The sequence below is a fragment of the Cyprinus carpio genome, unplaced genomic scaffold (assembly GCF_018340385.1).
Source record: "Cyprinus carpio isolate SPL01 unplaced genomic scaffold, ASM1834038v1 S000006482, whole genome shotgun sequence".
NCBI lineage: Eukaryota > Metazoa > Chordata > Actinopteri > Cypriniformes > Cyprinidae > Cyprinus > Cyprinus carpio.
Genome location: NW_024879157.1, coordinates 434,614 through 445,808, shown reverse-complemented (window position 1 = coordinate 445,808; position 11,195 = coordinate 434,614). Strand labels below are relative to the sequence as shown.

The 11,195-nt window shown below is 38.3% G+C and overlaps 1 protein-coding gene across 1 annotated transcript; it reads right to left on the bottom strand.

Annotated features, from left to right (window-relative positions):
• Nucleotides 1-62: 62 nt before the first annotated feature.
• LOC109057695 (eukaryotic translation initiation factor 5-like) lies at nucleotides 63-6,208 on the bottom strand. Its single transcript, XM_019074928.2, has 12 exons — nucleotides 6,092-6,208; nucleotides 5,609-5,839; nucleotides 4,827-5,106; nucleotides 4,519-4,600; nucleotides 4,260-4,432; nucleotides 2,903-3,014; nucleotides 2,520-2,641; nucleotides 2,282-2,440; nucleotides 2,024-2,185; nucleotides 1,053-1,217; nucleotides 572-709; nucleotides 63-429 (listed from the first exon to the last, which is right to left on the bottom strand). Exons 3-12 carry the CDS (start codon nucleotides 4,896-4,898, stop codon nucleotides 334-336), a joined length of 1,281 nt encoding a protein of 426 aa, XP_018930473.2. The 5' UTR covers nucleotides 4,899-5,106; nucleotides 5,609-5,839; nucleotides 6,092-6,208; the 3' UTR covers nucleotides 63-333.
• Between the last annotated feature and the right edge of the window lie 4,987 nt (nucleotides 6,209-11,195).

The following is an 11,195-nucleotide window of genomic DNA, read 5'->3' as shown; positions in this document are numbered from 1 at the left end:
CTTTTGAACACTATTAATATTTAATATTATAAAGGGTCAAAATCAACTACACAGACAAAAGGTGGAACTCACAGGCAAATCTTTATTAGTTGCAAAAATACAAGGGGAACTTGTGTAAATTTATGCTCTATAATCTAAGAAACTCATGCATACAAACAACAGCAACAATTCATCAATAGACCTGGTGATAAAAACTAAAATAAGAGGCTTTGAGCAGAGCGCTAACCCAGGCCTACAGCTGAAGAAAAGGCCAAAGGAGGTGAAAGGCATGCGTCTGACAGAAAGAAGCTGAGCAGTATGTGAAGAGGCAACTGAAGATTTTTGGTTTCATCTTTAAATGGCATCAATATCAATGTCCTCCTCGTGGTCTGACTTCTCAGGTTTTGTGGTCTCCATTTTCAACTCACGGGCAGAGGAGGAATACACCACCTAGAGAAAAGGAAGATAAAAGTGAATTCTGTGGTATCTTACAATGTTTATCAAGTATATAACAACTACTATATTTACTTTCTCATTATGAATCTTAAAATCCTGGTTATGAAACATGGTAATGTAATGCAGTTTTTTTTACCTCAACATTGTCATCCTCATCTTCCTCTTCCTCGCTGCCCTCACTCTCCTCCTCTGCCTCCTTGAGCCATTTAACAAAGGGCTCTGCCTTGGCATGAATCTCTTTAGCCAACTCTTTGGAGACATACTTCTTAGACACCTATAGCAGAATCATCACAAGCAGGCTTAAACTCGAGAACACTAGACTAGTCAAGTGTGCTTGCTGCTATCAGACCCCGGGCTCTCCAGCCGCATGCAGGTCACAGACGTTATCATATTACAACCCCCGCAGACGCTCAGGCTAAAATAACAAGGGTTGCCTAGCAACAAGTAACTGACCACATCATCCTTCCATCTATGATTTTTCAGAGACCTGCCAGAGATCAGAATTGGATTCATGGATATCTAAACTACTTACATCATCAGATTTTTTGGCTTTGGCCTACATAGTTCATCTGAGATTCTAGAAGGTCAAGTCTAGAGGCTGTGTGTTGGCGGGTTACCTTTTCAGCCCATGCGAGTATGACATCTTCCTCCAGCAGATCCGCGTCGTACAGGTCTTTGAGTATAATGGGGACTCTGGGTAAGAGCTGAGTCTGATACAGCTTCACCAGGCACTCAAAGCCACCCAGAAGATATTTCTGGGCTTTCTTATTGTTGTGGCAGAACTGTGGGCAGAAAATGTATACTTCTTACACTTAATATAGTGCATTAACAAGCCAGTATGACAGTATTATTTGTAAAAGCAGCACTAGTGCATTTTAACAAAAGGAATGAGGTTTGTACACACAGGAAGACTGCTGCTGTAGTGCAGGTTTCCCAAATGGGTTCAAATCATACTACTACTATAATATTAAAATCATAGCATGTGAATTTGTTGTTAAATTACTGAAATATTAACAATATTAATCTCAGTGGGTACTTCAAGTAAATATTTTACGTCTAAGGGGGAAAAAAGTTTGTATTAGTGTAACTAGAAGCATTCAAGCTATCAGAGTTACAGTTACAGTCTAAATCAAGGGGCCTCAATGATTTAAAATGAGGAAAAAGCATTGATACAGGCGAAATAAAAAAATAATAATGAAATAATGACAATTCATTTCACACCCTCAGCAAACCAGAAGAAACCGGTTTCCAATTATCTTGGGAAACAAATGTATGATACAACCTAATTTTAAAAGTATGATTTCTATTTCTGGAAAAGGTGAATGTGAATTATGATCTTAAAACTCCATAACCATTTTTTATAAGAATATTATTTTATACTACATTAAATTGTGAGTTCCAAAGAGTGAGCTGACTCATTGGACAAAGAGTGGGAACCATGAAAAAAAAAAAAAAAAAAAAAAAAAAAAAAAATTCTTCAACCCTTAAAACTTTGCTTCAAATATTGTTGTCCTATTGAAACAGTAGTCCTTGGAATCAAAAAGGTTGAGAAACACGGTTTTAAATGTTAACAGCTATGAGGACATACCCTGAGGAAGTGACGCTTGTACTTCTTGATCTGTTCACGGATGTTCTCATCAAAGAGCAGCTCGCTCAGGATCAGAGGACCCATGGCCTTCACATCCAGCCTTTCAGCCTCAGCCAAGATCTCTTTATCTGCAGCGTCAATCGCGCCACTGTCCTTTTTTCCCTAAAGAGCAGAAACAATGAACAATGCTAAATAAGAAGTGTCTATATATAAAGAGACATTTTCCCCATATTTTCAGTTTAATATTAGGACAAACACCTTCACAAAGTTGTAAAATATGTTGACCCTCTCCTCCAGGGATTTCTCCAAGTCCTCGGTGAGCGTGAGACCCTTGGCATGCTCGCTGATCTCCTCCATCCTGCGACGCTGGGCCTCCTCTGTGGTCTCCTCAGCCCAGTCTCCATCATCATCATCCTCCTATCATTAGATCACAGTCAACACCAGTATTTCTCATCTCTCACGCTGGTTAGTCTGAAAGTGGTTTTTCAGCACTCACCACAGCATCAGGGGCATCTATGTCATTATGGTTTCCAGCCTCTCCACCACTTGAGCCATTCTCTTTGTCCTTCTTTCGGTTCTTCTTTTCCTTTTCTTTTTTAACAGATCCACTGTCATTCTCTGCACCAACAGGACAGGAGAGAGGAAGTTAACAAAAGAGCAATAGAGTTTAGTTCATGAACATCAAATCAACATGCCATGGGGCAGAAAATCAGAGGTTTTGACCACCATTACAAGAGATACGTACTGCTTACAATCACATACTAAGTCTAAAATAGATTACGTTACCAAAATACCCAGGCCATCCTTCAGTTTTATTTGAAAGTGAAAGGTTTGTGCAACATTAAAGTAACAAAATGACAAATTAAGTAATTAAATCACCTGGTGGATTCTTGAGAATGAAGGTGCAGAGTTTGTGTCTGGTGTCTAACATGCCTCGGTAACCACAAGCCTTGCAGGAGTTTCCAATGGTCTGCTTCTTGGGATTAATGTGCTACAATGAAGAGAACATTTGAAGTGACCGTTTTAAACTATAAACAGGCTGTGCAACAATGAATCCAGCTACAAATCTGTTAGGCAAATTGCTTTGTATACTTGAAACCTGCAGAAACCATTTTGTTGCTGAAAAAATGTATCCTTTGCCCTGTATACAGGTATAGGCCTGTGTGTTACAGTATGTCTTATGACCCTACAGAGAGGATATAAGGCTGACTGCAGCATGAAACAGAAACCAGGCCAGCGGGGACTATGCAAAAATCTCATGAAGTCCTCAGTACTGCACTGCAGAGGAAAATCAGCAGGGGCAAAAGTCCAAAAAAAAAAAAAAAAAAAAAAAAAAAATTTTTTTAAATTCACCCAAGGCTTTTCATCTCTCGAAACAAGATATTTTTAATGAAACATGAAACTTCTGTCCCTCCACTGAAAGTCCATACTCAACCATACTTGAGTGATGCAAGAACAAACCTCACTGGTTCTTGCAGAAGCTTAAATGTGCTCGCATGACATGCAAGATCAAATCTCATTGGTTCTCATACATCAAGCAGGTATGTTTGAGCTTCCGTTTACCATACGTGATCCATATATGATGCTCTATAAGTAGGGCTGAGCGGTATATTGACTTTATAAGGTATTTTTGTATTTTCAAAAATGATTTAGGATAAGTAAATACTGTTTATGTCAACAGTAGTTTGATGTTGTAAGCACATCTGAAAAATAGCAAGGACACAGAGTGAGCTGTCCTTTACACGAGACATGCTTTATATTAAGCACTTCCATCAAACTCATAAGCATACAGTTTGATCCAGCTTGCTCTTTCAGGTGATCTGACAGATACATGCGTGTGCTCTTTGAATGAATGTCTTATGGGTTTAGAATGACATGAGTAAATGTTTAATTTCTGGGTTAACAATCCCAATATGATGAGACCCTCCTGCCATTGGCTGATTGGTTTTGGAAGCTGAAAACAAGAGACTGAATGTAAGAGTGAAAACCTGAAGGTGGCTTTTATACAGTTAATGACACAGCTTATTTCCTCTGTGCACCTGCAAAACAATCTTAACACATGGAAGCATGGAACATGCATGACCCCACAGAGACCCACATACTCAGCAACATGCATTCAAATATAAAGAGCACCCAGTTCAACATGCACCTGTTCATCAATAGTCTCACTTCAACCATGACCTTTCTATGCAAGTCTAAGTGAATATGGCAAAATGGAAACGGAGGATGTATTCACCAAATCAGTTTCAGGATTGTCACACTCAGGACACAGCACAAACTTGCGAATGAATCCGTCTAGCATGTCTTGCAGTTTGTTTGCCTCATGAGATCCATTGACAATGAAGCGGTCATTCTTGGCATCAAACTGGGTCTGGGCTCCCAACTCACAACCAAAGAATTTGGTGGGATCTAAACAAAGGTTACAATATAATGTCAAATGGGAAAATCAATATTTAAGAAAACAGAAGTGACACTGCGTTTAAAAGCTTGCTCACATGTCGGAGGCCTGTTCAGAGCCTTGGCAACATCAACCATGTTGACTATGACAGTCTTTATTCCATTCCCCTTGCCTTCCACCTGTAAAAAACAAACATGGTTTAAGTTGCATCTGTAATTTTTAACATTTATAGGTGGATATTCATTTTAATGTATATACATAGACAAAGAAAGTATACATTTTATTTGTGTGTATTTATTAATAGGCAATACCATCATTTTATTTACATATCATTTATTTGATCAATATTAACATTCATTATGAATAAATAAATATTAACCCCAGCCATATATGTTTAACACCCACCTTAGCAATGAGTCGGGGCATTTTATAGCGGTAGAACTGGTCTAACACGCTGCGATTGACATTGATGGACATTTTGGCTTCCCGTACGGTTTATCAGCAAGACGAGAAGATCTTGAATTGGCAATTATTAGTAGCTTCTGTTTGAAGAGGAGGGGATGACATAAACGACTGCAAGAGTATTTTGTCTCTGACATGAAAAGTGCACAGCCACTGAGGCTCCAGGCTTCGGGCTCGTTGACTAAGTTCCCCCCAAACAGGTTCCGGCAACTGCACTATAGCACTGCAAAAAGGACATGAGAATGAGGATTAAGAGCAGGAAACAACTAGTATCGCATAGTTTGGCACCATTTCCACCCTAGTATCAACACAGCAGACATATAAATCGAGGTGTGGTGTGCCCATTCTCAGTAAGCCTGGCTAGTTATCTACTAGGACCACCTGTCATTGTGATAATGGGGTCTACATGTCAATGTGCTGTTTTCACACAACTCAAAACTGAATCAGATTGCTGTTAAGTATAGAAAACAATGGCATATTCAGACCCAGTCATTCGGGTGCTGCAATTACTTGAATGCTGATGTAATGAAACCCCAAATAGGCCTCTGTTGAGCAAGCACATACTGCAAAGTGCGTCACAACATGGGAGGACGCCATTTTTATCGGTGCAGCATGCAACACATATGACTGACGCGAACTCCTACATCCGATTAGACGAGCCAACTATCGCGAGAGTACACGAGCACACACACATACACGAGAGAAAAATACAGAGATCAACGTACCTTTCCCATCCGTAGCTCCTGTCGTCCAGGTACTCACCGTTTTCGCAAAACAAAGACATAAACACACCGCTGGTCGCCCTGAGAAGAGGTGAACTACTGGTTTCAGCTGGTCGATTTAGTGTGAAACGCTAGTTAGGGGTCGGCACGGCGGTGCCTGACGGGGTTAACGTTACACCTTGCGGAGCAGAGCGATTAACCCTGGAGAGAAAGCTCACGACGCCCTCAGGGGACCTGAAATAAAACAGCATTCATGAGCAAAACTATACAACTTTGCATAATAATGCCGTTGTGAGCTAACTGGACTGACGTATGAAAGCTAGTCAGCTAACATATGAAAGCGTTACCAGAAACCTAACACGCAGTATCTCCTTAAGCCTCAGTCCGACTATATTTATCAACTGTGACTTCAAAAAAAGAAGAATTCCTTATTTAGAAGAATTCCTTGATGGATAGGCCAATATGTTTTCGTGAAGGTTTACTCACCTCTCGCACGCTTCTGCTCGTATGCTAAACCACAATGAGCACATAAGACCTCGTGACTTCCAATCTTAACTCGGCTACAAACTAGCCCCGCCCCCTGTTCTATATGGATGTCTTGATTGGCTTGCGCCTCACTGGGTTCTATTTTATTGGTCAAATTTTGCTATCAATCATATTGGACAGTTGGCATGCCACTTTACTTGCTGATTGGGAAAGATGTCTTTTTGTTTAACATAACATTACTTTTGTACATGTTTTTTTTTTTTTTCTCTCAGTGTATATGGAAGCGGTAAAGATGATGGACAATATCCAAGCCAAATATTTGCCTTTTGTCAGACTAGAACCTAGATTTTTCAATAATGTGTTATTTGTAAATTAATTGTTTAATGCGACTTTAGTCTGTTTTTACTAATATTTTCAAATATTTCAACAATATTTCATAATAATTACTGTTATGGATTATTATGTCCCCATCATATTTGTCTTGATATATTGGATAAAATCACAACTTTATAAACATGGAAGTCATATTAGATTGTAGAAAATTACATTGTTTTGGCTTGAGCCATTTTTTATTTTATCTAATTAAAATATTTCTTTCCAATAATGTTTTTTTGGGATCAAAATGTTTGTTTTAGTATTTCAGCATATACAAAACAGATACAACTATATAAACTATATACAAACAGATGCCATGAAAATGATCCATCTTACAAAGCTGTTTTTTTTTTTTTAAGATTTGCCTCTCCTTTTACATATTCTTCTTTTGGAAGCATCACACATTCCACATATAGCCTGGGACAGTGGATGCCACACAGAGTGAATTTTCTGGATGTGTTTACAAACCACTGGAACAAAAGATTCCTGGCGGTGCACATCACGGCGTAGGCCAGCAGAGAGGAATGCAGAGGACAAGCAGCCAGTGTGGGTTCACTGGATTACCTGTGGCATTTTCAAGGTTCAGAGGGTTTACTGTTGGCTATACAAAGGAAAATATCCTACATTTATAACATTAGGGGAAACAAACATTTTTAGCATGCATTATATAACTGAATAAAAGGTTATAATGTTGTGTTTTACAGCAACAAAACAGGCAAAAAAAAAATTATATCATTGCAACTCAGTCCACTTGTTCTGAAGTGAAAACATAAATGTGATTCCTCTGGTGAATTAAGGTGAATGGGCCTCTTGTTGACAATAATTTAGATTTATGCATTAGCCAGATGCTTTTATCCACAATATACATATAATAATTTATATATACTTATCAGTACAAGCATTCACTGGGAATTAAACCATTAGCATTACTAGCACCATGTCCTAGTTTGAACTTGAAATGCAGTAACTCGTTACCCGAAAATGTCATCAATTACTCACCCTCTTGTAGAAAGTCAAAACATGTATGACTTTCTTTCTTGTGTGGAAGACAAAATAAGAGATTTCGAAGGTTTTTGATAACAGTCTTGGTTCCCACTGACTTGCATTGTATTTTGTGTCCATACAAATGATGTCAACAGGAAGAGCAAACTGTTTAGTTATCAACATTCTTCCTGATGTCTTATTTTGTCTTCCAACGAAGAAAGAAAGTAATTTGGAATGACATGATGGTGAGTAAAGGATGACAGAATTTTAATTATTGGATGGACTATCCTTTAATCTCATGTTAGTGTCAAAAGTGACACAATTTACCAATAAAAGGACATTAAATATGTCTGGCTATATATGTTTAACAAACTAAACAGGTAAACATAAGATATACTTTATAGGTATCAGAAATGTAACCATTAATGTTTCACCACATTGAAGTCCTTTAAAGCATTAAAATGTAAGTCTTCTGAAAATAAGAGGCACCATTTCTTTACTTGGTTTTGTTTGTGATTTATTTGCACATTCTCCAGGGAATATTTGCTCCACCTCTGCCAAAACAGGTTGAGAACATCTGTGGGTATTCTTCAGGTCTTATTACAGATTTCCCTGTTGGTTTGGAGTCAGTGCTCTGGCAGAGGTGTTCCAGAATAACAACCATTTTCTTGCTATTCATAGTTTTTCCCTTGTGTGCTTATCCCTGCTGATGAAATGATTGTTGCCCCGATTACAGATCTCTTGCTGGCTGAAAAAGGGGATTTGCATGCATTTTGTTCTCATGTTGCTCTCCTGCTAAAAAGCAACCCCAGCTCCACGCATGATTCGGAGTTATGTTGTTACCTGGAGTTTTGCCGTATTTTGCTCACATTGCCCTTGCAAAAAGCCATCCTTTTGAATCCCAGATTTAAGACCGTTGCTTTTGTCAGTAGAGAGCAGAACCTATGGGAACTCTTGGATAATAATAGAAGTGAAACACCAAAGGTCCACAGTGTCACTGCAGATGCAACGGTTGAAGTACAACGATACTCAAACACACCAAAACAACTTTCTTCCCTCATCTTTTCCACCTTGCCAAAAAATACTTGTCAATTCCAGCTACATCTGTGCCATGTGAACAAGTTTTTTTCTAAAGCAGAAGTTCTGTGCAAAAAAAGAGAAATTGTTTAAATGTTAAAACACTGGAACAACTTCTATTCTTAAATAAAAACTCATAATGGTATTTCTGTCTTGTTTTCTTCTTGTCACCGTTTAATTTTTTCAAACATAACTTCCCTTTCACACACACTTATAAGGTTTGAAAACATATGAACATATGAAAACTGCCAAATAAATAACAGTGTCAAGGTCCAGGAAAGTATGAAAAGCATCATCAGAATAGTCCATCTGCCATCAGTGATTCAACCGTAACGTTATGAAGCGACGAGAATACTTCTTGTAAATGAAGAAAACAAAAATAACGACTTTATTCAACAATTCCTCTCCTCTGTGTCTCTCCAAATCAGCGTAGTGCCATTTTGGCAATTCTGAGTAATATGCAGATGGCGTACGCTCTTCTGTATCTGCCGTGCCACAAGGATACGTTTTTTTACATGTATTCACGCTTTGGTTTGAAAGCAAACAACGCATCAGCGCAGCGCGGCTGACACAGAAGAGCGTACGCCATCTGCGTGCTGCTCAGATTTGCCAAAATGGCGCTACGCTGATTTGGAGAGAAAGAGGAGAGGGATTGTTGAATAAAGTCGTCATTTTTGTTTTCTTCGTGTACAAAAAGAATTCTCGTCGCTTCATGACGTACGGTTGAATCACTGATGGCAGATGGACTATTCTGACGATGCTTTTTATACTTTCCTGGACCTTGACAGTGTTATTTATTTGGCAGTCTATGGGACAGTCTCAAGCCTACCGGTTTGCATCCAAAATATCTTAAATTGTGTTCCAAAGACAAACGAAGCTTTTACAGGTTTGGAACGACATGGGGGTAAGTGATTAATGACAAAATTTTCATTTTGGCATGGAGTAACACTTTAAATAAAATGCAGCACACAACCCAGATAGCACACGTACTTCTGCAAGATGTCTGTTAAAGACTGCTTCATCTGGAAAGCTGTTGTGTACAAACATCTGATAGACGTCTTTAAGATGCCAGTTTTACATACATTCTAAACCATAAACATCTTAAAGACATTAAATAAACATTTAAAATACACATCAAAGGAAACGACATATACACATACTTCAAATGAACAAAAACTCTAAAAAAACATAAAATGAAAATTTAAATAAAATGGTTGAGATCACAAATCCGTGATCAGGTAAGCATTAATATTTAATGGTATTTATTGATTTTGCTGATTTTATTGAACTGTTGTAGTTCTTGTTGCTCTACACTTTTGACCAGCAGGTGAACAGTGAATCAAGCAAATGGTTCAACTGACAATAGTCAAGGTCAAAGGTGCATTCAGTATTTTGGTGTTAATTTAAAACGGTTTACACATTTACACAAATACTCTTTTTGTAAAAAGACATAATGGTGTGCACCCATATAAAACTAATAACATACAAATCTTTACTAAAAATCAATTTCAAAATACGTTTGAAAGACGTGACCCGCTGTGTTTACGTCTGAGAGGATCCTCGGTTGCTGCCGTTTTGGTTCATCTATTTATGATGGATGACAGTCGCCATTAAAACCAAGTAAAAGAATTGTAGTTTGTTAATAAGAAGAGAGTCAGTACATGTATGGTCGAAGAACCAGAAAAGGTCAAGAAAGATCAACAGACGAAAAAAAAGTGTGTAAACGTACGGCAAAAACAAAGTTGAAAGACGGAGAAAATCCTGAGTGACGACCAAGCTGCTTCTTTTTTTTGTCGGACAGGTAAGGAAATTAATCATTGTGTAGACCGCCCTCCAAAACTCACTGTAGTGTCAGTGCCATTTACATAAAACTCAAGAGACAGTCATGCTGGATCCACTAATGCTAACCTGAAAATTAGCAGCCTGACAAATGTACTGCAGGTGGCAGTATAACATCTGCTAAATTGTAATGATCTGGCTAAAACCTCTTTGTTCTGGGTGTTTCCACAATCCTTTACATGCATATCAGTGAAGCACCATATCAAGGGAAGAATGACACCAAGTTTTTTTATTCATTCTCTCCAAAACACAAAAAGGACAAACAGGCATTTCCATGAAGTAACAGTAAGAAATGAGTATGTGTATAATCAACAAGTGGCAGTAAAGCCAGTCAACAGCACGGACTCCAAGCTCACACTTCCCATTTATAATTAAACAAAGATTCCTTTCAGTGATACAGTCATTGTTGAGGGAGGCTCTGCTGAGTCACCGTAAACAGGCTAGACAATGTTGTTTAGAACAACTGAAGTGGAAGAACGTCACAAAGGCTGATGAGGCTGGTAATTAAGGCCCGACGGGGACAGTGATGATGAGAAAACACTGACTCAGTACGTCTCACAACTTATCGAGCACACCCACCAAGATGACTTATTGACATAAAACATGTCTGATACATCAGAGAAAGGAGGTTTTGTTTAGGTCTTTTATTTAGATCTATTTTTAAAATACAATAGTGTGTATGAAAGAGTCATTATTAGCTTCACATTATGTATTTGTATGTATATGTATATGCTTTAATTTCCTTTAGCCTGGAGATAACCAGACAAATCGGATTCAGCTTCAATTACACAGTGAAATGACGAGCTTGACCACCATTCTAGGCAGAAAA